The sequence below is a fragment of the Gossypium hirsutum genome, chromosome D06 (genome assembly GCF_007990345.1).
Source record: "Gossypium hirsutum isolate 1008001.06 chromosome D06, Gossypium_hirsutum_v2.1, whole genome shotgun sequence".
Lineage (NCBI taxonomy): Eukaryota > Viridiplantae > Streptophyta > Magnoliopsida > Malvales > Malvaceae > Gossypium > Gossypium hirsutum.
Genome location: NC_053442.1, coordinates 34,448,881 through 34,475,466, shown reverse-complemented (window position 1 = coordinate 34,475,466; position 26,586 = coordinate 34,448,881). Strand labels below are relative to the sequence as shown.

Here is a 26,586-nt window from a genome sequence, read left to right as displayed (position 1 = left end):
ACACTTATCTTCTTCAACTATTGTTCGTGAATCAGAATCCTCCATACCAACGGAGAAAAAGGAGCCGGTGATCTTTTTAACGAAAGCGGCCAAGGACCGATTTCAAGACAACTTTTGAAGCAAAACTTCCACCTAGAATAGGGCATTCTCATTTCACAACAGCAAGACTTGGGCAAGTAAGTCTACAAAACCATCTCTAAGTTGAAGTGGAAGACTTTCAACATTCATCCTGGAAGCTATTCTCCTTCTTTGGTACGTGAGTTTTACACTAAACTTTATTATCATGAGTTAGAGTTTATCTTTGTTCGAGAAGGCTTAATCCAATGGGATGCTAAAAAAATCAATGAGCTGTAGAACACTAAAGTAGATGTAGATGAACACTCCGAGTTTATTGAGGATATCACAGACGATGAAAGGGACCTATTGGTGAAGGATTTATGTGTCGAATGAGCATTGTGGATGGGTTCACATCAAAAGAATTATACAATGCATCGCCGCTTCCTGACACTATAAAGCAAAATCTGGTTTCATTTGTCAACTACAGGCTACTGCCCTCTACTCACAGCACCACATTCAACCTCTATAGAATATGCCTGATACATTCAATTGTCAAGGGAAATACTCCACCAGGAAATTACTGACTGCCCCGCAAGGCAAACTGGAAATTTGGTTTTCCCATTGTTGGTGATGCTACAGTGCCAGTAGAAAGGGATCATGCCCCGTGATGATGAAGAGGTCCTAGAGAATAAGTGCCTGATAAATGAAGTCTCTATTGAAAGAATGACTCGTGGCAAAGATACACTGACAATGAAGGAGGCAAAGACCAGCAAAACAAGGAAGGACAAAACCAAGGCAGAAAGTAAGGGAATAAACCTGACTGCAAAGACATCATTGTTGCACAAAATACAGGATATCAAAAAGTTGGCCAATTCCATCAACAATAAGCAAATCAAGCTTGTCGCTACAATAGAGGATATGCACAGATCACAAAATTTGCTCTACACTTAAACCAAGGCCTGTAACAAATCTATTGTAGCCACATTAAGTTAGTTAAACCCGGCCCTGCTCTCAGAATTTCTAATGTTCCCACAGATCATCTGAGATTACGAACCCTCATCCGAGGAAGATGACTTAGGAGACTAAGACGGATCGGTGGAATACCCTCCCATTGTGCACATCTCTGATGATGAGAAAGATTGATAGCCTGGTCAAGGGTGAATTCATTGCTGGTCAAGAGGCGCCTGCTGTAGATGAGGAAGTTGATATGGGAGAGGAGGAAGTCTGTGTTGCAGTTGTGAACGAGAAGTCTGAGGAAAAAATACTGAGAAAGAATCTGTTGAGAACATTGTCAATACATCCGAGTTTGTGGATACAACTACTGATAATCTGGAGTGATATGGAGCTAGACCGGCGGAAGCTGTAGAGGTAGCCAGTGAGAAGCACCATAACTCATTGGTGATAGTGGTCTATACCGAACCACTCAAGGTGACCCCTTCTACACAAGAAGTAGCCGATGATACCGAGAAAACTCCAAAAACATAGGAGAAATCTGAGGACCGTGCGAAGCCCAAATAAAAGAAGAGAAAGCACTCCAAAGAAAAAACCGTAAGAATGAGGAGAAAAAGAAGAGGAAGAAGAAACATCGTGCAGCCACATTGATGGCCGAGGAAAACTGAGTTAGTTTATTTTAAGTTTTAGCTGTAGTATTCATGCATTGCATGTAGCTGTAATTTTTATTTTGTTAGTGCACATTGTCGTTATATTTTTATTGTCATTGCATTTTAATGTTAGTACATTGGGGACAATGCAAATTTTAAGTTTGGGGGAATGCATATGGGGTTTGGATATACACCCACATTTTAAAAAAAATTTGAGTTTAATGAAGCATGTAAGGTTTATTTGTGGTTAATGCAAATGTGTTTAAAATTTTTTGTTACATTCGATACTTAATTCTTAAATCATGTGAATTATCAATGAATGAGTTAGATAAACTTGACTGAATGTTGTATCTTTAATTCTTTGATGAATGGTTTAGGTTGCATTAGTAATGGATGACTAGTAGTATTCCTTGAATCTTGAATGAATCTGTTTTTTACAGCTACTTATATTGTCGTTGCATGAGTGTGTGTCTGCGCAATTATGTATTCCCTAAGGGTTTGTTGCACTCCATCGTTACTCCTCAGGAACAAGGGTACAGTAATGCAACAATATCCCTTATTCATAAAACAAATGAGAGACATATATTGTACAATAAATGTTGTATTGGTAGATAGAATTTAGGATTTAAAGCATGAAGTTGGTTTTGATAAAGTTGCAATCTTATCCATTCATACTTATGTATTGTCGATACAATATTCTATCATGATGTGACTCGTTCATTGGGGTTTTAGGTGATTCAAGTTGCTAGAATGATCATTTGCCTTAGTGAATTCTTATGTAGCCTTGCTAGGGGTGTGATAGTACTAGAAAGAACATATGTTTTCTCCCTACTTATTGGTTAATTTGTCCCCATTTAGTTATCTTTAGCACATATTTTAGCATTTTCAGTTTAGTAAATTGTATTTTACAACTCAGTGGATCTTAACCTATTTATCCTTAATTTTTTCATGTTTTGGTACTAATGTCGCTGCATGAGTATTGCTAGATTGCACCCAGAATTGTCGCAGCACCTAACAGCTGTCCCGATAAGAACAGAAAAGTGTAAGCTGGGCAGCCTAGTACAACTAACTTGTACGTATAGAGACGGCATGATTCTGATGAAAGGACATCTGTGCTATTTGGAAAAATAAGAATATTCACGTGAAAAGAAAAGGGGAGAGGTTTTTTTGGGGGGAGATTATCTTCTTCAACCTATCTTTTGAAGTTTTTCAGCTATGGCGGCTTAAGCCTCCTACAGATGAACCGACGTGAAAGGGATGCAAATTAGCTCTTGACGAAGAGCTCTGAGTGTGACACAATAGGGAATTGAGAGATCAAGTTGAGATTTTCTAGGAATAGTACTCTTTACTTGTTTCTTTTATATTTATTTTCTAAACACTGGTGATTACTTTCTATTTCATGTTTGCACGGAAGTATACATGATTTTTGGGTTAAATGTTATTTTATTCAATCTTGCTTCTACTGTTTAATCTTTAGGTTTGAATTTTTTTAGCATGGAAGTGTTATTGTGGTCACTGATACTAGAAAGTGAAGCGACAGTTCAAGCTAACAAGCATGACAACGGAAGTTGCTTAAGGATTAGAGGAATTTAATCCACTTGTTCTTAATAGTGTTCCATTTCCATCATCAGAAGGTGTGGCTAATATGCATGTTTAAGTCTTAGATTAAATATAGAAGTTAAGCTTCGTAAGATATTTATTGCAATTTAATGCATCAATAATCACCTATCTTGTTATCCTTGTGAGCACTTAGTATTCTATTGAATATTCACGTTAGGGATCTCAATTTATCATTATCATATTTTACCTTATTGTTTTCAAGTTAGTGCTTCGACAACTACTCTCACAATTTATCTCGTTTCTATCTATTTATTGCACTGACATTGATAGACAAAAGACAATCATCCTCATGGGATCGATATCCGACAAACTCATATTTGTCTACTATACTTGCATCGACAATGTACGCTTGCACTTTATTCCTGTGACGTTAAACAGCCGATAGTAGTTTTGACATCCATTTGTCAAATCTCATAGTCATAATATGCAGCAATGGCAATGAGGATTCTGATGGACTTAAGCATGGCTACAGGTGAAAAATTTTCATCATAGTCTATACCATGAGTTTGTTTCAAACCTTTTGCAACTAACCTTGCTTTGTAAGCATGCACTTTGCAATCCATGTCAGTTTTCTTTTTGAAAACTCATTTTCACCCAATGGCCTTTGTACCTTCAGGTGGATCAATCAAGGTCCATACCTGATTATCATACATAGATTGCATTTCAGACTTCATGACCTCCAACCATTTCTTAGAGTCCAGATCTGACATAGCCTCTTGATAGGTAGTGGGTTCACCTTGATCATCTAACATTATGTCATGGTTATCATTCACAAGAAATCCATATCTCTTGGGCTCATGACATGTCCTATCAAATCTACGTAATACTTGTGTTACTGGAGAAGTGTCAACAATGGTTTGTTGACTCTGAGTATCCAAAGGCGGTTCAATGTAATTTTGTGGTTGTCAAACTTTTTCAAGTTGTATCTTACTCCCATTGGCTCCTTTAGTAATAAATTCCTTTTCTAGGAAAACACCATTCCAAGTGACAAACACTTTGTTCTCGGTGGGATTGTAAAAGTGGTATCCCTTAGTTTCTTTAGGATACCACACAAAAATACATTTTTCTAATTTAGGCTCCGGCTTATTAGAAACTAGACATTTTACATAAGCCTCACAACCCCAAATCTTAAGAAAAGACAAGCTGGGCTTCTTACTAGTACACATCTCATATGGTGTCTTTTCAAGTACTTTGGAAGGAACTTGATTTAGTGTGAATGCAACTATTTTAAGTGTATAACCCCAAAAGGTAAGTGAAAGATCTGTTAGACTCGTCATAGATCGAACCATATCTAATAAGGTTCGATTCCTCCTTTTTGACATACTATTCCATTATGTTGTTCCAGGGGGAGTTAATTGTGAAATAATTCCACAATTTTTAAAATGGTCATCAAACTCTTGGCTCAAATATTCTCTACTTCGATCAAATTAAAGGGCTTTTATTATCTTGCCAAGTTGATTTTATGTTGCATTTTTAAAGGATTTGAATACTTCAAATGATTCAGATTTATGTCTCATCAGGTAGACGTAACCATATCTACTAAAGTCATCAATAAATGTAATGAAGTACTTGTAACCTCCTCTAGCTATTGAACTTAATGGTAGACATACATATGTATGCATTAGGCCCAATAATTCATTGGCCCTTTCATTTTATCCAGTAAAGGAATTCTTTATCATCTTACCTAAAAACAAGATTCACAAGTATCATATAATTCAAAATCAAATGAATTTAAAATTCCATCTTGATGGAGTTTTGCAATATTTTTCTCATTTATATGGCCAAGGCAACAAAGCAAAAGATAGGTTGGATTTAAATCATTAGACTTAAATCTCTTAGTTTTTATGTTATGGATCGAAGAATTGTTGGATTTTTGAAGATTCAAAATATAAAGACCATCTTGTAAATCGACATTAGCATAGAATATGTCTTTATAATAAATGAAGCAATTATTATTCTTAATAATAAAAGAAAAACCATCATTATCCAAACAAGAAACTGAAATGATATTCCTACTTATACTAGGAACATAAAGGCAATTGTTCAAATGTAACAAAAGCCTACTGGGAAAGTAAGTTCATAACTTCCTACAGCTAAAGCAGCAACTCTTGCTCCATTGCCAACTCGTAGGTCAACTTTGCCTTTCTTCAGTTGTCTACTCCTTGTGAGTCCCTGCACATTTGTACAAATTTGATATCCACATCTGGTATCTAATACCCAAGAACATGAAGGAGAAAAATTAACATGTATAACATAAATACCTGAAGAGCCAATCTCACCAGTCTTCTTTTTCTTTAGATCCTCCAAATATAGTTTGCAGTTTCTTTTCCAATGACCAGGTTCATTTCAAAAGAAACAAACACCCTCCTTAAGGCGTTTAGCCTTAGGTTCAAGTTTGGGCTTGGGGTAAGCATTGGACTTTCTAGCTTTTCTCTTTCCCTTGCCAATTCATTTTCCTCTTTTCTTGAAGCCCTTTCCCTTTTGAACCATTAGAATGTGATTAGGCTTGGACTTGATATTCTACTCAGTAGTTTTAAGCATTGTGAGCAGCTGAGGAATTGATTTTTTCATCTCATTCATGATGTAGTTCATGACAAACTAGCCATAACTTTTAGGCAGTGAATTCAAGATCAAATCAGTTGCCAACTTTTGGCTTAATGGAAATCCAAGTCTATCAAGGTGATCAATATAGCCTTTCATCTTTAGGACATGAGCACTAACTAAAACACCCTCAGTCATCTTACAAGAATGCAATGCCTTAGTACTGTCATACCTTTCTTGCCTTGCTTGTTGCTGGAACATTTCCTTAATATTGTAAATCATATCATAAGCATCCATGTGTTGAAGATCCTTTAGAAGTTCAGAACTCATGGTAGCTAGCATCAGGCATGCAACATCAATAGAGTCATTTTTATGCTTCTCATAAGCATTCTTTTCAGCTCTAGTAGCATTCTCAGCTAGTACCTCAGGGTAAGGTTCATCCAGGACATAAAGCTTCCTTTCTTTTTTGAGAACAATTCTCAAATTTTGATACCAGTCAAGGAAGTTAATCCCAGTAAGTTTGTCCTTCTCAAGGACCGATCATAGTGACATAGTAGAATTATTATTATTGGTCATCTACAATACAATGCAAAGTTTGATAAGAATTTTGATAAATGAAAAACTTCTACTAAATCAATAACCTTCAAGAATAATCATATCAATTTACTGAACCTAAGATCCATATTTCACTCAACTTTAATTCAACTTTGGCATGACATTAAAATTAAGTTATATAGGTAGGTAACTCTTACCAATTACATTTCATGTAACTCCTAGAAATCTATGAGATTTTTGACTTCACATGTCCCAGCATGTTTAAATCTCATCTTATGCCTTTAAGCCCAAAACTATTTTGATAGCCTAATTAAGTTAAACCACTTTAAACATATGAGCAGCACCAGTACCTATCTTGTCTCACTAATATAACCTAATGTACTCCCACTTTGGTAGAACCCACATTAAAGTGATAAAAGCCTTAACAAGTATTCTAAAATGGATGGCATATAAACTTAAAATTTTATGTGAGGGATCTTTGTTGATTTTAATATTTAGTATATATGTCTTAACAAAATATGAGTATCACATACTAATAGATATCATCTAAGGCATTCCATACTCATAGTATCATATATATGCATTAAAATAAATGTGACATAGTATGGCCTTAATCTAAATTAATCTTTATAAAAAATATGAAAATCAAAAGTTAACCCAAGGTAATAAGCATCTTCATGGCATCACCTTAGACCACCAACTTGTGTATAGTCATCTAGCTCCTCCATCATCATGGTCAGATGGCATGACTCCAAAGGGGCTTACAATGTCTTCTCGTCATATTACAATAAAATTTACTTCTACTAGAGAAATAAAATTACAATAAAACAAAACAACACATAGGTCTTATTTAAAAATTACAACCCCTTGTAAAATAATAAAAAATAATATGTCATTCACATAAACCTAAAAGGCCATACTATGCACCATGCAATAGGCAACACTACATAAACAACATCATGCGATTCAAACATAGTGCAAGCACAATAAGTACGTAAAACAAGATGCTTTTATACCACTGTTTGGATACAGGATAGAGTTCGAATATCATACGACCATAACACGGTGGAAAATAAAATGGATATCCCATCAACTACTAAGGATCTCATGCAATACGTACAAATCAAAAAGGGAATAAAGAAAATTACTTTGTTTCGTTAAACTTCTAGATACTAACGCTTGATTTGAATCAGATCTCCAAAAGTGCTGGCTTGTTGGAAAACAACCACCCTCTACAAGTATTCACACTCGAACGAACGACAAACGGTCGAATGAAATGCTAGTTCCAACTTCATTTTCTCAAAACATTTATTATTTACTCAAATGGCTGATAGCTAAAAACTTGTGTTACAGGAGAAGTGTACATATATCACATATATATAAGGTTACGTAAAATTGGATTTGAGGTTGTATATATATTTAAAACTCTTATAAATAATTTAAAATCTCTTTCCTTATTTGATAAGGAATATCAGATTTTATCTTGAATTTTAAAAACTCTTTTAAATAATAATTTAAATTCTATTTAGTTATCTTTTATTTAAAACTCTTTCAAATAATAATTAAATTATGTTTTATTTATTATTTATCTAAAACTCTTTTAAATAACAACTAAATTATATTCCTTATTTGATAAGAAATATATCAAATCCTTTTGATTTTGAATTTTAATTATTATTTATCTAAAACTCTTTTAAATAATAATTAAATTCTATTTTCTTATCTGATAAGAAATATATCAAATCCTCTTTTTATCTCGTTTATTATTATTTTCGAATTTAACAAGAAATAGTAACAAAATTACTATTTGTTATCATTTTGACTACGAATTTAAATTTCTAAAATTAAATTCGAATAAAAATAATAGCTGATTATTACTCGTAATTTAAAATAATCTTATCATTTTAAATTACTTAAAGGGAGAGATAAACTTAACTATTCTTATTCATTCTTAATTTGCGTCCCTATAGGTTCAATTAATGTTGGCAGTAAGCCCAAATCATATTTTGTCCTACAAGTCATAAGTGGTCTAGCAAGACATTAGGATTACCCAAGTTAAATGAAAGCTCATGATCCGAGACAACCTAAATATAACTCATGACATAATCCTTTTGTCTCACGATATTTAGATAGAGTATAAGGCATGCATAAAGTCAACCTTATATCGTTCTATCTTTAATTTCTCGATGCTCAATTAGACTGACAAAATGAATGACATTGATTTCCATCAATTTATTCAAGCATGGCCATACATTTTTCAGTCTCAATCGTCTAGGGACCTAGAGATATCTCTCTTATAATAAGAAGGACAAATTCCACCTTAATCGCTCACATCTCACTATATGATTCTAATTATGTTCAAGCATAACTTTTATAGTTGTCTGATTAAAGACAAAGTTTGATTATGTTAAAACATAAATTTCCTCATGTTGAGAACTATAGTGATTTTAGGTATTAGGATTTAATGACACAACTGTTTAGAGATTTAATTTACAGCTTTGATCCATGTATTAACCTCAAAACGGGTTGGTCCAATATTCATTCTCAAAAAATACATATGAATATGATTTGTTTCTCAAACACATATTCATCACATGAATATCTATCATATTTCATACTAATATGAATTCGTTGTTGTGGGAACAACAACGACTGATTAGGGACATTTAGAATAAATTTATTCAAGGATATTATTATATATTAAACATGCAAATAATAATAATAAATTCATGTAATCAAAATAAAGCATCAATACAATAGGCCTAGGGCACTATTACTAACATTTTTAACAATCTTTTTAGATTATGGAAATCATTTTGAAGCTTATTCTTTCCAATGATTCATTCTTGGAGGGGAAACTAGAGCCACTTGAAGGAGTTGTGGATTCATCTTGTTTCCACGGCTCCTTAGAACTTCTACATGCCATCTTCATCGTCTTTCATCTTTCATCTTTCTTTTCTTTAATTTTCCATTTAGTTCATGTTGTTTTTATTCTAATCTATGTTTGATTTATTTCTATGTCTTAATTAGCAAATAAAAGACATTTTCCCATCATTATACATCAAGAAAGATTCAAATATAGGAGTTCTTTTATTTTCTTGTTGATTTGAGTTCTTTAGTTATAAAACAATTTTTATTTTACTAAATTCTCCATTCTACCAACTATTTTGTTGTTGTTGTTTTAGATCTAATTGGAGACATTCTTTTGGTTCAAGAACATTTTTTCTCTCCCAAGAAATCCTATTATACTTATTCTTGGCCACCCATTTCTTCCTTTGTTGTTTGATTTTCTTTTCATTCAATTTAAACAAAAACTAATATGTTTTGTTTCTTTTGTTCAAATCTAAATTCCACAACCTCTTTTCAACCAAGATCTGTCCAAAACACTCTCTTTTGCTTGGATCTTCCTCATTCTTTGATGGTTGAATCTTTTATGTTTACTATATTGTGTTTTCATTTAGTTCTTTTTTTTTATTGTTCATATTTGTTCATAATTCTTTGTTTTCTCATATTGGAAGCTCTAATTCGGTTAGAACTCAACAAAAACAAGTCTTTACATAGCCAAATTAGACTCCCTCTCAAGAACCCTAATTTGATTCGAATTTCTTATTCTTTTTCTATCTTAATTACTTGTTTTAGTTGTTGTCATTTTAATTATTTTATCTAATTTGGATTGTTTGCGTTTCCAGATTGTGTCAAACGCCAATTTCTCTTCTATTCATCTAGAGCTTTAGGCCAATTCCGTGACTTGGTCAAACTTGCAATACTATTCCACATGCATCATTATCAATATGTAATAAAATATTAATATTATTTTATTTTATTTAAAACAAGTTCTATTAATATACATTTATTAAAGAACACAATTTGTAAATTAAATGTAAGAATTTATTCAATTAAACTTTCATAATATATTTTAATATTTTTACACATATATGATATCTTCCTATCTTGAATATCTATTTAAACATTATATTATAAATGTTACGTCTTTTAATGTGTTAAAATAAAAGATGAAATATATAAAAATTAAAATCATAAAATTTGAAAAAGATTGTGCTTTTTTGAAGTTTTAGAATATTTTATTCCTAGTTTAAAATATATCAATCGATAACAATTACTTAATTTCATTCACATAGTTAGTATTATAAATATTATATTTATTGTACTTATACATTTTAACTTATACAAAAATTAAAATATCAATTAAATTTTTATTTATAAAATACAATTAAATTCATACATCTCCAGCTAAAAAATTTATACATTAATATAGTAACCTCAATCTTTCATCCATATGTTGAAATTTTAAGTATTATTGAATACAACATTCCACTTTTACATCAATCCTCTAAAATGTTTCTTGACTATTTTATTAAAAAGGCCTATTTTTTACTTTATTTACTTTATTTATTGGAATGGGCCAAAAAATAAAAAACGCTTCCACGTAGGCGCATTTTAAGGAGAAATTTCAGAAAAGCGCGTCCCTAGGGGAGCGCTTTTGCCATGTCAGCATAAAACATGGATGCGCTTTGTTGATATAGCAAAAGCGCTCCCCAGGAATGCGCTTTAGCCCGTGTTTTTTCAAGGGTTTAGGGTTATTTGCATGTTTAGAGCTTAGAGTTTAGGATTTTAGGGTTAAGGTTTTTATTAAAATAAATTAGGGTTTTATTTATTTATGGTTTATAGTTTTGGAGAAAATAAATTAAGGTTTAGGGATTCAAAAAACAAATTAGGGTTTATGGTTTTTAAAAAATAAATTAAATTAGGGTTTAATATTTTTAAAAAATAAATTAGGGTTTAGGGATTTTTAAAAATAAATTTGTGTTTAGGGTTTTAGGTTTTTGTAATAGTTTTAGGGATGAGTTTTGAAAAAAAAATTTGACGAGATGGATTTTGTTTGTTTGTTTTTTTGTTCAGTTAGCAAAAGTACTGAAAAAAGTTCCCAATTGAACGCTATTTTTCTACACTAGTTTCTGAAAAACTAATTTTGAGAAGATGGTTCTGATAAAATAGGGTAAAAAAGGCTTCAAATGCACTATCAGCAAAAGTACTGAAAAAGGCTCCTAGCTGAACGTATTTTTCTACTGTAGTTTTTGAAAAGATGGTTCTGAAAAAATAGGGTAAAAAATGTTTCAATTAGGATGCACTGTCAACAAAAGTACTAAAAAAAGCTCCCACCTAGACACTCTTTTTCTACAGTAGTTTCTGAAAAATAATTTTGAGAAGATGGTTCTGAAAAAATAGTGTAAAAAACGCTTCAACCAGGATGCATTGTCAGCAAAAGTACTAAAAAAGCTCCCACTTGGACGCTCTTTTTTATAGTAGTTTCTAAAAAATAATTTTGAGAAGATGATTCTAAAAAGATAGGGTCAAAAACACTTCAAACAGGATGCACTGTCAACAAAATTACTAAAAAAACTCCCACTGGACACTCTTTTTCTATAGTAGTTTCTAAAAAAATAATTTTGAGAAGCTGGTTCTGAAAAGATACAGTCAAAAACACTTCAAGTCGGATGCACTGTCAGCAAAAGTATTGAAAAAAACACTCACCTAGACACTTTTTTTCTACAGTACATCCTGCTTGATTTTAGGCTATGAATGAGCCAAATTTCATTCTCATGTTGCATAAGTTATAGTAAAAGAAATTAGAGAAGTTCAGAAGAATAGAAATTGAAAAAGTTAAGGAGATTATAAATTAAAGAAGTTGAGAAGGTAGAAGTTAATTTATCGTATTAATATTTATACGAATCATTATATTTTTGCATAATATTTTTTGTTTTGAATTTCTTTCGATAGATCATTTGGTTGAAATGAGTGAACATATTAGTGCTATTATTTACTACGATGGTGAGGTCCGTGACACCGAGAATGGTGTTATTTTTTTATCAGAGAAGACAGCGTGACTGATTTTTAACCAAAATATAGATTTGACAGAACTTTGTAAAAGAATTAGGTTCAAAATCTTCAGAACGACACCAATGAGAGTTTTGTCTATTAAGTATCAATTTTGTTCTTCGGTTGATCTTGTGACATATGACTCATTTGATATCAAAGGTGGTCGTAGCTTGAAGGCGATGGTGAAAACTCATCTCGTTAGTGATTACCTTATCTTGAGTTATATGTATAATTTTTATCACCAAATGAAGCCCTTGTGATTTCAACATCTACTGCTATTCGAGAGGAATACACGACCCCTACTTTACACTCCGTTAGTGGGAGGCAGAACACGGAAGCGTCCGTATTTGGTGGTAGTATGGAATACACGACCCTTGTATGACACTCCATTAGTTGATGAGACATGCACCTCGGTGAGTCGATGTTCGATGCTGGAAATACGTACTAGGGAATGACATCAACTTCTAGTGGTTGGAAATCCACATCTAATTGGAGATGTTATGAAATGTTTACGAGAAGGGATGATGTAATCCCTACGATGTCCACCGGCGAGGGGACCTCGTACGTTGCAGATGATGGTGAGTTGGGTGATGAGTCTGATGTGGATCCACCTCGAGAGCCCAACTCCGATAGTGTAGAAGTTGTATTATTTTTTGAACTGAAGTCTGTTCCCACCGAACCTAAAGACGATAAAGGGGGTTCGGATGAAGAAGAAGAAGAAGAAGAAGATCCGCGATTCACAGCGTACTCGCCTCCAACCCACATGCATAATGTTGATCTATCAGTAGATGATGCATTGGAGTTTCTAGATCTACCATACAGAAGGCGTGATCATACAAGTTCGTCGTTGAATTCAGGTGAATTGGAAGTTGGTAAGGATTTTTCCAGTAAAGATAGTTTTCTCGGTGCATTGAAACAATATAGCATCATGAACGAGGTTAAATACCACGTAGTTAAATCCAAATCCGAGAAGTTTGAGGCCAAGTGTGCAGTGTGAGACGATATATGTTCATGGAAAATCATGGCTTCGGTTAATTAAAGGATAGGGTTGTGGAAGATAAAGAAGTTCAAAGTCCACATACGTGTGTTGCCAGTACAGTATCACTGGGTGGTTAGGGTTTACTGTTATTATTAAATGTTGTATTATTTAACGTACTCATGGGTTGACAAGTGTTTCAAAAGATCATCCCAAGATGGATTCAAATATGATAACGGGCTTAATACTACCGATGGTGAAGACAGATCCCAAGACTTCTGTATCAGTCTTAATTATCAATATTCGTAACCAATTCAAGTACACGCCTTATTATCGTAATGCCTGGATAGCTAAGTAGCAAGCGTTGGATAATATGCACAGTGGGTGGGACTCTTCATATAATGAGGTGTGGCAGTGGTGTTAGGTGCTAGAGAGGTACATCCCAGGTTACGTAATAGACCTTGAAACTGGCCCTGTGTACTGTAACGATCATTTGCTCCGTGGATGCCAAGTGTTCAAATGTCTGTTTTGTAGCTTTAAGCCGGGACGCATTTGTGTACTGCAAGCCATTGGTACAAATTGACGGTACCTTTATGTATGGTAGATATAACCATCAACTATTGCTAGCTGTGACATAGGATAGTGGTGGAAGAATCCTTCCAATTGTGTTTACAATAACACTGGGGGAGACAGGTGACGACTCGGATTTCTTTCTTTCTAGGTTGAGGAGGCATGTTTGCCCCCAACCTAATATTTGCGTTTTATTGGATCAAGGCACTAGAATACTAGCTGTAATTGAGTGACAGGGAAGCTTATGGGATCGCACACACCATTGGTATTGTCTAAGGTACGTTACGTCTAACTACTATGAGCAATATCAGTATACCACTAAATGACGACAAGTGACCAACATGGGTATTTAATTGCCACTAATATTATTTTGTTTGTAATATTCAATTTGTTCTGAATGGAAGAGTGGTATGTAATTATCGCTATCCACTTATATTGACAAGGTATGAGGTTAATAAAGACCGTTTTCATGAGATGTTGACAATTTTGCGGTCAATTAACGATTAATGCGCAAACTACCTCTGTAACATACCTTTCAATCAGTGGACACAAGCATAGGACGGTGGCCTATGATATAGTAATATGACCTCAAACTTGGCTGAATGTATAAATTCTATTTTTAAAAAAACATGTCATCTGATGATAACCACCATTGTGCTGAAGACATACTTCTATTTGGCGGCATTGTTTCTAAAGTGAGCAGTGAGTTATAAAAGCCAAATGCAAGGAGGTCATGTATGGTGCCGAAAGGTAGTGTAAGAAATTAACAAGGCAAAGACGCGGGCTAAGACCATGCACAAAGTGTGTCACGGTCGCGACAACCTATGGTTTTGTGTAACAAAGTTCGACAGATAGAACCAAGGTATGAATGACGAGCAATATTGTGTACACCTGAGTAATAGGACTTGCAACTGTGGGAGGTTTGACGCACTTTGTTATCCATGCGCTCATATAATTGTAACTTGTCAGAATCTCCTTTTGGATCCCATGAGTTATGTCGATGAAGTGTGCAAATTAGAATACATGTACAACATGTGGAGACACGTATTCCCACTGGTCCCAGATGAATGTAAGTGGTCGTCTATATCGCTTGCTCTGTTTAAATTGTTAACGGGTAGAGAATTACATCACAAACCAAAAGGTTGACCTTGCTCGATTAAAATATGTGATAATATGGATATTCTGGAAAGAACAAACCAACAGAAGTTGTGCGGATAGTGTAAGAACCCAGGTCATACAATTCGAATATGTCCAAATCGAAATAGTTCATAATTGATTAAATGAAACTATGTTGCATTATTTCTATTGCCTTATTCAAAAGAACTTCTATTTTATTAAATAGGACAAAATATAAAAATAATTTGTACAAATATATTAAAAACAACTTATATTTTATTAAATGAAACAATATAAAAACAATTTGTACAAATATATTAAAAAAATCAATACATGTACCAATCGGAATCAGTGCCACATGGGGGTGGTTGACAGTTACGCGCTAGATTCCTTCTTGTTTCAGCTTTCGGTGGGGGTTGTGGTTGTTCTGGTTGTGGGTGTTGGGAGGATGACCCACCTTGATAGAACAAAGACTACGAAGGTGTTTGCATCACCCACGGCGGAGGTGTTTGAATCCCGTAAGGCAATGAGGATTGAAAATGAGATGAGCTCCCCGACGGTGCATCGTGCGGTCCCTCTTATGACGATGGCCTATATATCATCGGTTAAGTTGAAGTCGTCGGAAAAGGAGATGCACCAGGCCATACATTCCAACTTGGCATAGAACTGGGAAAATGAAACATATAAGGGTTAGGATATGCACTTGGCATAATCTGAAGGGACTGTGGTGTGGGCGTCGTCGCTTGATGTGTGGGCATTGGGCCTTGTGATTGCATGGGCGCTACTGATGAGCCTGCCCCGTCAGCCCTTCTCCTTAGATTTAAAGGGTCTCGTCGTTCCCTTTTGACACGGATTTGTCGATGCCTCTACTCTTTCGAAAGTAAATATGGCTTGCCATGGATCCTAAACCATGACATGTAATCCGGCTCGTATGCTAACTCTGGAACGATGATCGGTTCGTAAGTAGGTATATGATCATACTAATTTTCCCACATTTTGATATAATCCAAGAAGAAGATCGGCCAATGCGTATTCGGTCACCGTAAGACGATTTTGTGCTCTTTATCAAGCACCTCAGGTGCCACGGGAATCGATTTTCCGAATCCAAATTGCCACAACACTCTATCTGTCTGGTGCATCTCAATAGTAGCGCAGTTGATCAATGGGACCCTAACATGCCAGATGTTCAGATTCTACAGGAATTCATCCGGAATTACTGCCCAAATTACCAGATCCTTATATGGTATCCATTGAAACTATATGAACGTGATAAAAATATTAGTTATATACGTAATACTAAATACTAAATACTAAATACTAAATACTAAATACGAAACAACTATGTTATGTATATATATTTCATTTATATATATACTTACATGTGCTTCCAACCGTTGGTTTAATAGAAGCCGTATATCTTTAAGAGCGGCGGTAGGTATTCCAACATAATTTACCGAATGGTTCCACCTAATAAAATAAAATTTTAGCATAAAATTATGTTTTAAATCTATGTAATAATTGTAAAATCTAATATAAATTTTACCTCATTAAGAGTGAGAATGTATACCGGTGGTTCACTTGAGGACGTAAAAATAGAAAGCTAAACCGATGCTATGATTGTAGTAGTGATAGGCAACCTCTGATTTTGACTTTACTTGGTTGTGAATCTTGGCACATCTCCTAGTACAATGTCGACAACACAACAGACCCCCAACTGAGTTCGCAAGCTGCTCTAAAATCGACGAGTTTCAGCAGTCACCTCAGATGTACGAGGTTTTGTTACAAGTCTGGCATCAGATAACCTCCAATGATCTCAATGATGTATGCCCGAACGTATCATAGTCTTTCTACTTCAGTTGAATCATCCCTTGGCTCCGAGAATGTGTCTCTTAACCAGCCCATCTCGATCTGACCTTCATAAATATTATCTGGAATCACACCCAAAAATCGTAGCATACGGCTCTTCAATTAGCAGATTGAGCGGGCTCGGTGAGTACGAGCCCATCTACTGGCAACCCCAATTGTAACTGCATGTCCTCCAAAGTGATGGTACACTCCTCGTATGGAAGATGAAATGTGTGCGTCTAGGGTCTCACCTCTCTATGAACGCGCTAATGAGTTTCGGGTCCAATTTGCACCCCCGACCTATATTGGCCACATGCCTAAAATTCGCATCCCTCAAGTAATTTTCTATCAACGGTGATGGAGGACCAGACATATTACGAATATAACATTGTAACACTTGATCTACCGACTGTTATAAAAAAATCATAAATAAATATTAATTAAAATTACATAAATGAAAAAAATTAAATAATATTAAAAAATTGAAATTAACCCTTACCATTTTCATTTGCTCGACGGAGATATGTTTATAATCGAGACAAATTAATTCCCCGACCATTGCTAACATGATCAAATATCTTAGAAATTATAAAAAAATAATATTGATTTAGAAAAAAAATTAAAGGAAATTGTGATTTAAAGAGAGCTTTGAGAAATTTAAAGAGAAATTTGAGAGCTTTTTTGAGAAATTTAGAGAGAAATTTAAATGACCATTTGGGCAAAAAACACTGGCTAAAGCGCATCCCTGGGGAACGTTTTTGCTATGTCAGCAAAACGCGTTCACGTTAGTGCGTTTTATGCTAACATGGCAAAAACGCTCCCCTAAGGACGTACTTTTCTAAAAATTTCCTTTAAAACACACTTACGTGGACGTATTTTTAATTTTTTAACCTATTTCGGTAAATAAAATTTAAAGTGACCTATTTTCATAAATAAATTTGGAAATGATTTTTTTTAGTAAAATAGTCATGTTTTGTCATGAAAGTTCCATTTGATAGAGGGGGAAAAATCCCAAGCTATTAAGAAATATACAAAACGCAAATAAAACCTCCACAGCCCACGTCCGAAGATAAGCCTCCTTTCTTGCTCTTCCGTTTCATCCTTCTCCCCCCAAACCGGAATCCCAGCAATAACCAACTCGAATACAAAAAAAATGGCGACGCTATCAATGGACATCGCCACAACGTTCATCAACTTTACCACTCGTTGTCGCCGCCGCTCCGGAATAAAAACCACGGTTCTCCCTCTTTTCTTCAAATCCTCCACCATCAATACCCGCTCCCTTTCTTCCAAACCGTTGCCTTCTTCATCTCTCACCGTTTTATCCACCTCCAATTTCTCCAAATTTAACCGCTGCCGCCGGTTCTCAGTAGCTGCCACCGCCACTACTACTCCACAGAGCGAGGATTCCGACGTTTCTACTAAAATTCCTCCTGATACTCGCATTCCCGCCACCATAATCACCGGCTTTTTGGGATCTGGCAAGGTAACAACTGCTTTACCAAAGGTTGAAATCGTCTTTGAAGTTTCTTTATTGAAAGTAAATGGTCTTTAAAGTTAAATATATTGAGTATCGGTTTAGCCTGGTTCTGTTTATTTTCTGGGATTTTAGGTTGGTTCATAGTTTTTACGAATTCATCGGATTTTGGCTTTGGATTTTGTAGCTATAGCTGTAAACTGCAGAAAAAGATTGTTGCCTTTTGTGGAAAATATGTTTGAAATGATTGCTAAGTTTGTCCTTTGTAGCTTAAAGGATATTATTAACTCCGCCCAACTTTAGAAATTCTGTATATTTTGTAATAGCTGCTAAATTAACTTGTGAAAACTATCCTTTTGCATTAAACTTCAAATTTATTGACTAAAATATAGTTTAAATGTCAATAAACAACTGTAAATGTTGTTACTGTACACCTATTTGTCTCTTTTCTTATCACAAACACATTTGGCAATCAAACTTTGCGTTTCTTCTTCTGATAGGATTTCAACATTTTTTATTGAAAGAGTTGGCTGGTTGACGTATTAATCTTTTTGAACTTTTGTGTGTTGTGGAACAGACAACATTACTCAATCACATCTTGACTGCAGATCACGGGAAGCGTATAGCAGTGATAGAGAATGAGGTATCTGAGTTTAATTCTGCTTTAACATTCATTGCTTGATATGATGGCAATAAAGGGTCCACAATAGTTGATCTTTTGTAAGATCATTAGAGTAGGTGAGCTATTAATGAGTAAGTTATTGTTTAATTTCTTATTATCTTAATTCTTTTTTCCAATTTGAACATTTCAGTATGGTGAAGTAGACATCGATGGCTCTCTTGTTGCTGCTAAAGCTGCTGGGGCTGAGGACATAGTCATGCTTAACAATGGCTGTCTCTGCTGTACTGTAAGGGGTGATCTTGTGAGGATGATTGCAGAGCTAGTCAGTAAGAAGAAAGGGAAATTTGACCACATTGTAATCGAGACTACAGGTTGGAAATTATCTCAAAGCACCTGTAAAAATTTATAGAAAGAGTAATAACTTTTTGTTTGTGTTGTTGCATTTGGTGTATATCTGAGTTTTCCTCTTTGCTTGAGCATGATAAGTTATTATGTTTGCTTCTTTTGCATTCCACATCCACCTTACCAGGGTTGGCAAATCCTGCACCAATAATTCAGACATTTTATGCTGAGGATCAGGTTTTCAATGATGTCAAGTTAGATGGTGTTGTTACTCTAGTTGATGCAAAACATGCTGGCTTTCATTTGGATGAGGTCAAACCAAAGGGAGTGGTCAATGAGGCAGTAGAGCAAATTGCTTATGCTGACCGCATAATTGTAAACAAGGTACTTATGATGACCACATAATTGGAAGTGCAAAGCATTCAGTTAGTTATTAATCAATACCCAAACAAAAACATTATTGAACTTGTTTTATTCTCTTGAACTTTGACTCAAACCATTGCCTAATATTTGGTTGCGGCCAGCCACGTATCTCTTCTTTTCATTGCCATTTTGAATTTATACATTATCTCAACAAAAAGAGCTTTCTTCATTTTTCTGATTCTATGGTTCTTTAGATCCACCTCAACTAGATATTACTCATAGAACTCTTATAGGACATGTTCAAAGACTTCCATCTGTTATATTGAATTTCTTTTCTAATGGCTAGCTGATATATTATTGTTTGTTTTGATAGACTGATCTTGTTGGTGAGCCAGAAATTACGTCCCTGGTTAAGCGGATAAGGGTTTGTTTTCTGCTGCTTTTTTCTTATTATTAAATAGTTTTATTGCAACTTAGGATGCTATTTGTTACTTCTTTATTTTTCATGGTTCTGATCAAAGATGACATTGCCTGCTTGCAGAGCATTAATGGTATGGCTCATCTCAAGCACACAGAGTTTGGAAAAGTTGACTTGGAGTATGTTCTTGGGATAGGAGGCTTTGATTTGGAGAGGTTGTTTTCTGCTCTGATTTAGTACCTCCATTTTCAGTAAAGGAAATCATTAAAGTAGTTATTACAAGTATTGTCATTTTTTCCATTTTATCATCATGTTCTATTTTTGTTAAGCAGAAAGTCTTCTGTCTCTCTTTGATTTGGTCTTGGAACTGCCTCTTGAGCTTCATTTCCATTTTGAGAAATTATTTGTTGAACACTGCCTGTTTGGAATCATTTTAGTAATACACAGCCATCATGGATGGTAAAATTAATGTTTTGATTTAACTCATCGTTGTTGTATTTTTATCTATTCTCTTTCCCTTTTCTTTGAAAAGAGAAGGGAGAGGGGCAGGTTGAGACATTCAAAATGTTTCTTTAATGCTTCTTATTCCCCCTTATCTTACTGGAAAATAGTTTGACAGACATTTTTAAATTTATTTATAATAAGATAATTTTGATTCGGAATGGGTTTATTGACCCTTGTGTTGAGATTAATTCTCTGGAATCTGAAGAAGATTTCAGTAGAGCCTTTCATGTGCATATTGGTTAATGTATGACTTGTTTTCCTGAGAGAGTGAAGGCTGTCCGACAGCCTAATTTTCTGATTCTTAGAGGAATTATTGTGCTGCTGAGTGCTGACATCTTTTACAAAATAGCATATGTTGCTTTCTTCTGCTTAACATTGCAGCTTCTTGTGCTCCGGTTTTCATGGATTGACATTGATTGCCCCCCCCCCCCCCAGGGCACACACACTTCTCTTCTAGTGGAACCTTTGCAATTGTTTTTTTAGGTCAATATAGATTTATATAGATAACTTGCCTTGGTTTTCTCAAGAGGGATAAGGAAGAAATTTAACATGATTTGAGGTTACACTTTTGAAATCCAATGTCTTCTTAAAACAGGAGGGCTGAGAATGGGAATTGAGGATGATAGGACTGAAAGCATCTCAGTCGAATAAAGTAAATTAGAATGGATTAAGTTGCCAAAGGTTTCAGGTTTTCTACTGTAAGTTTGCTTCTATAGTGGCTGATCAGCTTTTGAACTTCACCTATGCTATCAAGTATTTCACAATTGCTGGTAGAGTTGTCTTTTGTTGTCGAGTCATTTTTTGGAGCTCTTTCTAGGTAGTACCGCTCATTATTCAGAAAAGAGTGCTGGATTTTATGATCAATATCATTGTTTTTTATGAACTGAGAACATGAAAGAAGAGCATACGACACAGGAGAATAGTTACCTATATCAAATCTCTTTGTTACATGGGTTTACATTCTTATATTTGGTTCAGGTTATTGCTTTTGTAGATTGTCTTATATCATTTGTTGAGTGATTAGATTGGCAACATCTTGGTGCCTGCAATTTATGCCCTCACCCATAAAAAAACCAGCCATGACTTGAGCTGTGATTTTTCAAAAGTATAAAAGAACTTCTACACTGAGTCTTCCTTGGATTGGGTTATTCATGCTTATGTTTCCTGTGGGCTATATGTAGTTGCATCCATAACATTGGTATTATGAGCATTTCTTTTATGATTATCTATGAAGCATCGACATGGAGCTAACACAGCCAAATAAGTACTGGACATGCCCTGATATGAAGTTCTCAAATCAGACAGAGTCAAGACATGTGTCACAAAAGGGATACTGCTGGACTTGGCCTGAAAGTACCTTTGGGAAACCAAAAAAGAAACAAAAGCCAGAATGGGAAGAGTAAAGACAATGAGGGAGGGAGGAAAGATGATGGGGAAGAAAGAAGGCAAAATGTCAGGAAATGGGTATGGGAATTAGGAAACGTGGAAATGGGTATTTGGATTTGTGAGATTGAAAATGAGTTTGAGAAGTAAAAAGTTAAATATTTGTGGGAGTCATTTATTTATTATTATGAAAAATTTTAATTAAACAAATGTTACTATAAGGATATATTTGTGTAGTTAAATTTACTTATTTGATAAAAAAATATTAATATTTTATTTAAAATGAACACTATAATGTTAAAATATTTATTTTTCATTGCTGTGTCCTGCTGCACCCGAATCTTGAGAAATTTTAGAATTGTTGTCTCTTTGTTCAGATTGTATCTATATTACATGGCGGTGTCCATGCTTCATAGAATCATCCATTTACTTGGAATTTTTTGTTCATCAACCCCTGAATTTTGGTTGTTGACTGACTTTTGTGCTTAAATCTTGCCAGGATTGAGAGTTCCGTCAATGATGGTACTAAAGAAGATCATGCTCACCATCATGATCATGATCATCACCATCATCATCATCATGAACATGAGCATAAACATGGTAACTGTACTTGTCATGATACCAAATAGTCATTTTGCATGTGTTTTTAAAAGGTTTCTCTTTATTTATTTCATGTTTGTCTTTATTAGCAATAGTATATGTTCACTGTTCTTGAAGAGTGGTATTTGGTTTACTTTTGTTTCTAATAGTCCAATGGGTTGCTTTCTTGTTGTAGTCCACTATATGCTTTGCTGTTTACATTTTTTCTTTTCTGAGATATGTCGAATTGTAATTTCTGTTTTTCATGTGGTCAGACACCTTTGTGCTTTAATGACAATAATAAATCAGTCCAGTTAGTAATGGTGAATAATGTCTAATTTGTGAAACGAAATGTTTCGTGATAAGTTGTGAATTATGGCATTGCCTGTTGACTTGCGTCTAAATAGGTATTTGTCACCAAATTGATTTATTTGGTGGAACATGTTAGGAGCAAGAATGAATTTGAACTTAAGCTGAGTTGTTAAAAATTTAAAAGCATAATCAGCTATAAAGAATCCTCAAGCTAGTTGCTACTTTCATTTTCAACCTAAAATGTCACTCTTTGAAGTGGTTACAAGGTTTCCATAGAGGGTGAGCTAATTGTCATCAGACTGCAGATATGCATGAATATCTTTTCCAATCTGACCACCTGAGCCCTGAACATGTTAAATTCTTGTTTGATGTAGATTTGGCACTTCAGCAATGTTCATATTAATGCTTTTGGCTAAGATATAAATCTGATTTGTAGTTTGAAAGAAATATGTGGATTTTAGAAGATTGAGAAGAAGTCAGACTAGCTTATTATGTGGCACATATTCATTTCTATAATGATTCACTCTGAAGCCTTCTTCCATGCTATTGGTTTCTGATAGTGCCAAGCTTTATCGTGGAAACTAGAGCTCACAAAAATCAAATATTGTATCTTTCTGAACTACACAAACACGTATAATCTGGATAACAATCTAAATTTCACTTGCGAGGAATCTTATACCTCACTAATGCCATCTCTACCCAAAGTCTGTCACTAGTTTCTTCTAGGCTTAAGCTACTGATTTAGGCCCTCGTATTTTTTATTTCTTTGGCAAGGCAATTTGGATGCGGTCATGCTTACTTGCAAATTGTACAATTATCTTGTCGACGTGCTGAAGCTTTACTCTTCTACTGAAGCTAAAACCTTGTACTTTGACATGCAGACCATCATCATGATCATACTCATGACCCAGGAGTTTCCTCTGTCAGCATAGTTTGTGAAGGGAGCTTAGATCTAGAGAAGGTTGGTTTTAAAGCATAATCTTCCTCCAGCTCTAGATTAGATTATGATCCTAAAATACAGGCATATGAGCGGGGGCCTATTAGTTAATGGGGTTTCTTCCGTCTGCATAGGTTCTTCAGAATTTGTTTCATTATCGTGATAAGTTATTGTTTTGGTCAGAAAGTATTAAAACCTTCATTTTACGGTTTTATTTACTTCATCTTGCAGGCTAACATATGGCTTGGTACATTGTTGTTGGAACGTAGCGATGACATTTACCGGATGAAAGGTCTTCTTTCTGTTCAGGGTATGGATGAGAGGTTCGTCTTTCAGGTGAGGAGCGTGACGTTTGATTGGTCCGTTTGTCTATCCACTGTGCGCTTGTATCTATGATCTTATTGCTATGAAAATAAAATAAAATACGGTTATTTGAGCATCGGATGGGAGAGTGCTGATTGAGTTTTATAATGAAATGAACAGGGAGTTCATGACATATTTCAAGGATCACCAGACCGGTTATGGGGAGCAGATGAACCGAGAATAAACAAGATTGTATTCATCGGCAAGAACTTGAATGCAGAGGAATTGGAGAAGGGTTTTAAAGCTTGTTTACTATGATAACATTGACTGAATAGGACCAGACCATTGCATTTTGACTTGATAGAATATGGAATTGCCCCTCTTTTGCCTTTATGCTTGCAAGGGGAAAAAGGGCCGAGGTGGTTGCCGGGCTTGATTTATCATGTAAACAGTGGTGTTATTATTATTATTATTATGTTTGCTGTTAAAGAATCTATAGAAATGTTTAAAACACAAAAAATGGTTCAACTGTACAAGTTACATGTATTTTAGGTTGACTTAATATTAAGAGTCCAGCCATACAAATTCAATAAGAATAATTATAAAATATAAATTAAATTATGATATCAAAAAATAAAATAAAGGTGTTCTTGACTCTTTTTTTTTATTGTTAAGTCATTTTTAAATAAAATTTTGAAACTTCCAGTATCATTGTTTTTCTTAACTTATTTTGTTAAGGAAAAGAACTAGTCGCCTGATATAAATTTTTTATTATATTTACTTAGATGATAATTATGTTTAAAATGAGAATCAAAATGATATTAATCATCAATCAAAATGAATGGTTTTATGTTTTAGATTTTAGATTTTATGTTTATCTTAATTTATTGAAATAAAAGTAACAAAATACAATCCTTTTCTTTTTTTAAAGTCTCAAAGGTGAAAGAAATGGATGATATTTAACTTTTAGATTTAATTTTTTGAGAAAAATATAGCAAGAGGTTAGGGTTATTAAGATTAATTAATTTGTGTATTGATTTTTTTAGAACGAAATGGACGACCAATCTTTTCAATCAAGAAAAATAAATGCGTAATACCCAAATTGATAAATCTTAATAACATGAATCTCTTGCTTTCCATTACATTTTTTTTTTCAAAAATAGAATTCTAAAAGTAAAGATTATTAAAAAAAATTCACCCTAAGACTTTAATTACATGGTGAAAAGAAAAAAAGAAAGAAAATATTGACTGTTGCTAGTTTTGCTTTAATACGGTAAGATAAGTATAAAATCTAAGGCTTAGAACTATTTATTTTGATTCAATGGCTAAGATCATTTTGATTCTCTCATGGTTCTTATTTTAAAAGTTCTCACTATGGTTGCTACCATTTACTCAACAACTTAAATTGATATCGGTTTATTATTTCAAATTTAATAGATTAAAATTAATTATAAAATTTACATAATTAACAAAAAAGATAAATTTATTTTACTTATATTTTGGTCCTTGAATGAAAGAAATGAACTTATGTTTTAGAAAATGAAAATAAGATTGTCGAGTTAAATTTCAATAGCTTGTAAGGTGGCTCAAAGCCTATTTTGAGGAGTAGATTAAGTAAAGAAGACCACACCTTGCTTAAAACTCAAGGAAGAATCACATATATCCACGACCTTCCAATTCCAAAAGGTCAAGCTCAAACTTTAAAAGTTCTCTTCACCACATGTAGTTTCTCTGCTACTCGAAATTATGGGTAAAGAGGTTTCAAGTCCTTCACCCTTAAAAAGTTCGAGGAGTCTACATAGCACATCCTATTTGTCTCTCTTGTATTTACAAGGTCTACCTCCATCAGATACTACAAGAACCAACATTTCTCTCACCAAGTATGAGGAGTTTGAAACATTCGTAATCCCCCTTAGGGTCCTCACTTAGCCCCTTTGGCGCCTAAAATGACTATCCTTAGATCTCTATTGCTTCTTCAACTCATTCTAGATTTTCTATCTCTCAAGGAGTCAGAGGGGTTCACAAAGTTGACTCTAGGGCCTCCCCACTTATAAAACTTCAAATTATCTTCCTTTTTCCATTACTAACTCTTTTTGTCACATAATCTCACCAAGCTATCATTGCTAGTTGTTATTAAATATAAATGCTCTCCCTATTTTAATTCTCAATTTTTTTTTGTTCGCAACATCTTGTGCTTTAATTGAGAGTCGAACTCAAGTCATCATGCCTTCAAAGAAAGTAGCAAAGACTACCCCTCAATGTGATCCTTCAACATGTCATAGGAGGCCACCAAAAGCTCTATTAAGGATGGCTTGCACTAACGACAACCAAGTTCTTAGAACTCCTCAACCTATGGAAGTAGAAAGTGCTGCCTTCACCATTCAAAACGAAAACGAAAATGAGATTACACAATTATATAATTAGGTCTGAAATCTCACCCAGATAGTCAAGGAACTAGCTTTAGAAAACCAAATTGGAGCTAGTAGTAGCTCACATCCCAAAGAGGAAGACAACACTTGGACTCTCAAGAATACCACTCCTATAGATACGTCTCTTAATGTTTTCTT

At 34.3% G+C, this 26,586-nt stretch overlaps 1 protein-coding gene across 2 annotated transcripts; it reads left to right on the top strand.

Moving 5' to 3' along the window:
- Positions 1-17,738: 17,738 nt before the first annotated feature.
- On the top strand, positions 17,739-24,513 carry LOC107937085 (COBW domain-containing protein 1). 2 transcript variants are annotated; one of them, XM_016869898.2, is made up of 10 exons: positions 17,739-18,265; positions 18,834-18,899; positions 19,069-19,249; positions 19,408-19,604; positions 19,957-20,007; positions 20,125-20,216; positions 22,388-22,488; positions 23,661-23,740; positions 23,948-24,052; positions 24,200-24,513. In XM_016869898.2, exons 1-10 carry the CDS (start codon positions 17,933-17,935, stop codon positions 24,335-24,337), a joined length of 1,344 nt encoding a protein of 447 aa, XP_016725387.1. In that variant the 5' UTR covers positions 17,739-17,932; the 3' UTR covers positions 24,338-24,513. The 2 variants fall into 2 exon arrangements, with proteins under 2 accessions (XP_016725387.1, XP_016725388.1); XM_016869899.2 differs by having other exon boundaries at positions 17,774-18,265; positions 23,948-24,075.
- Positions 24,514-26,586: the final 2,073 nt, after the last annotated feature.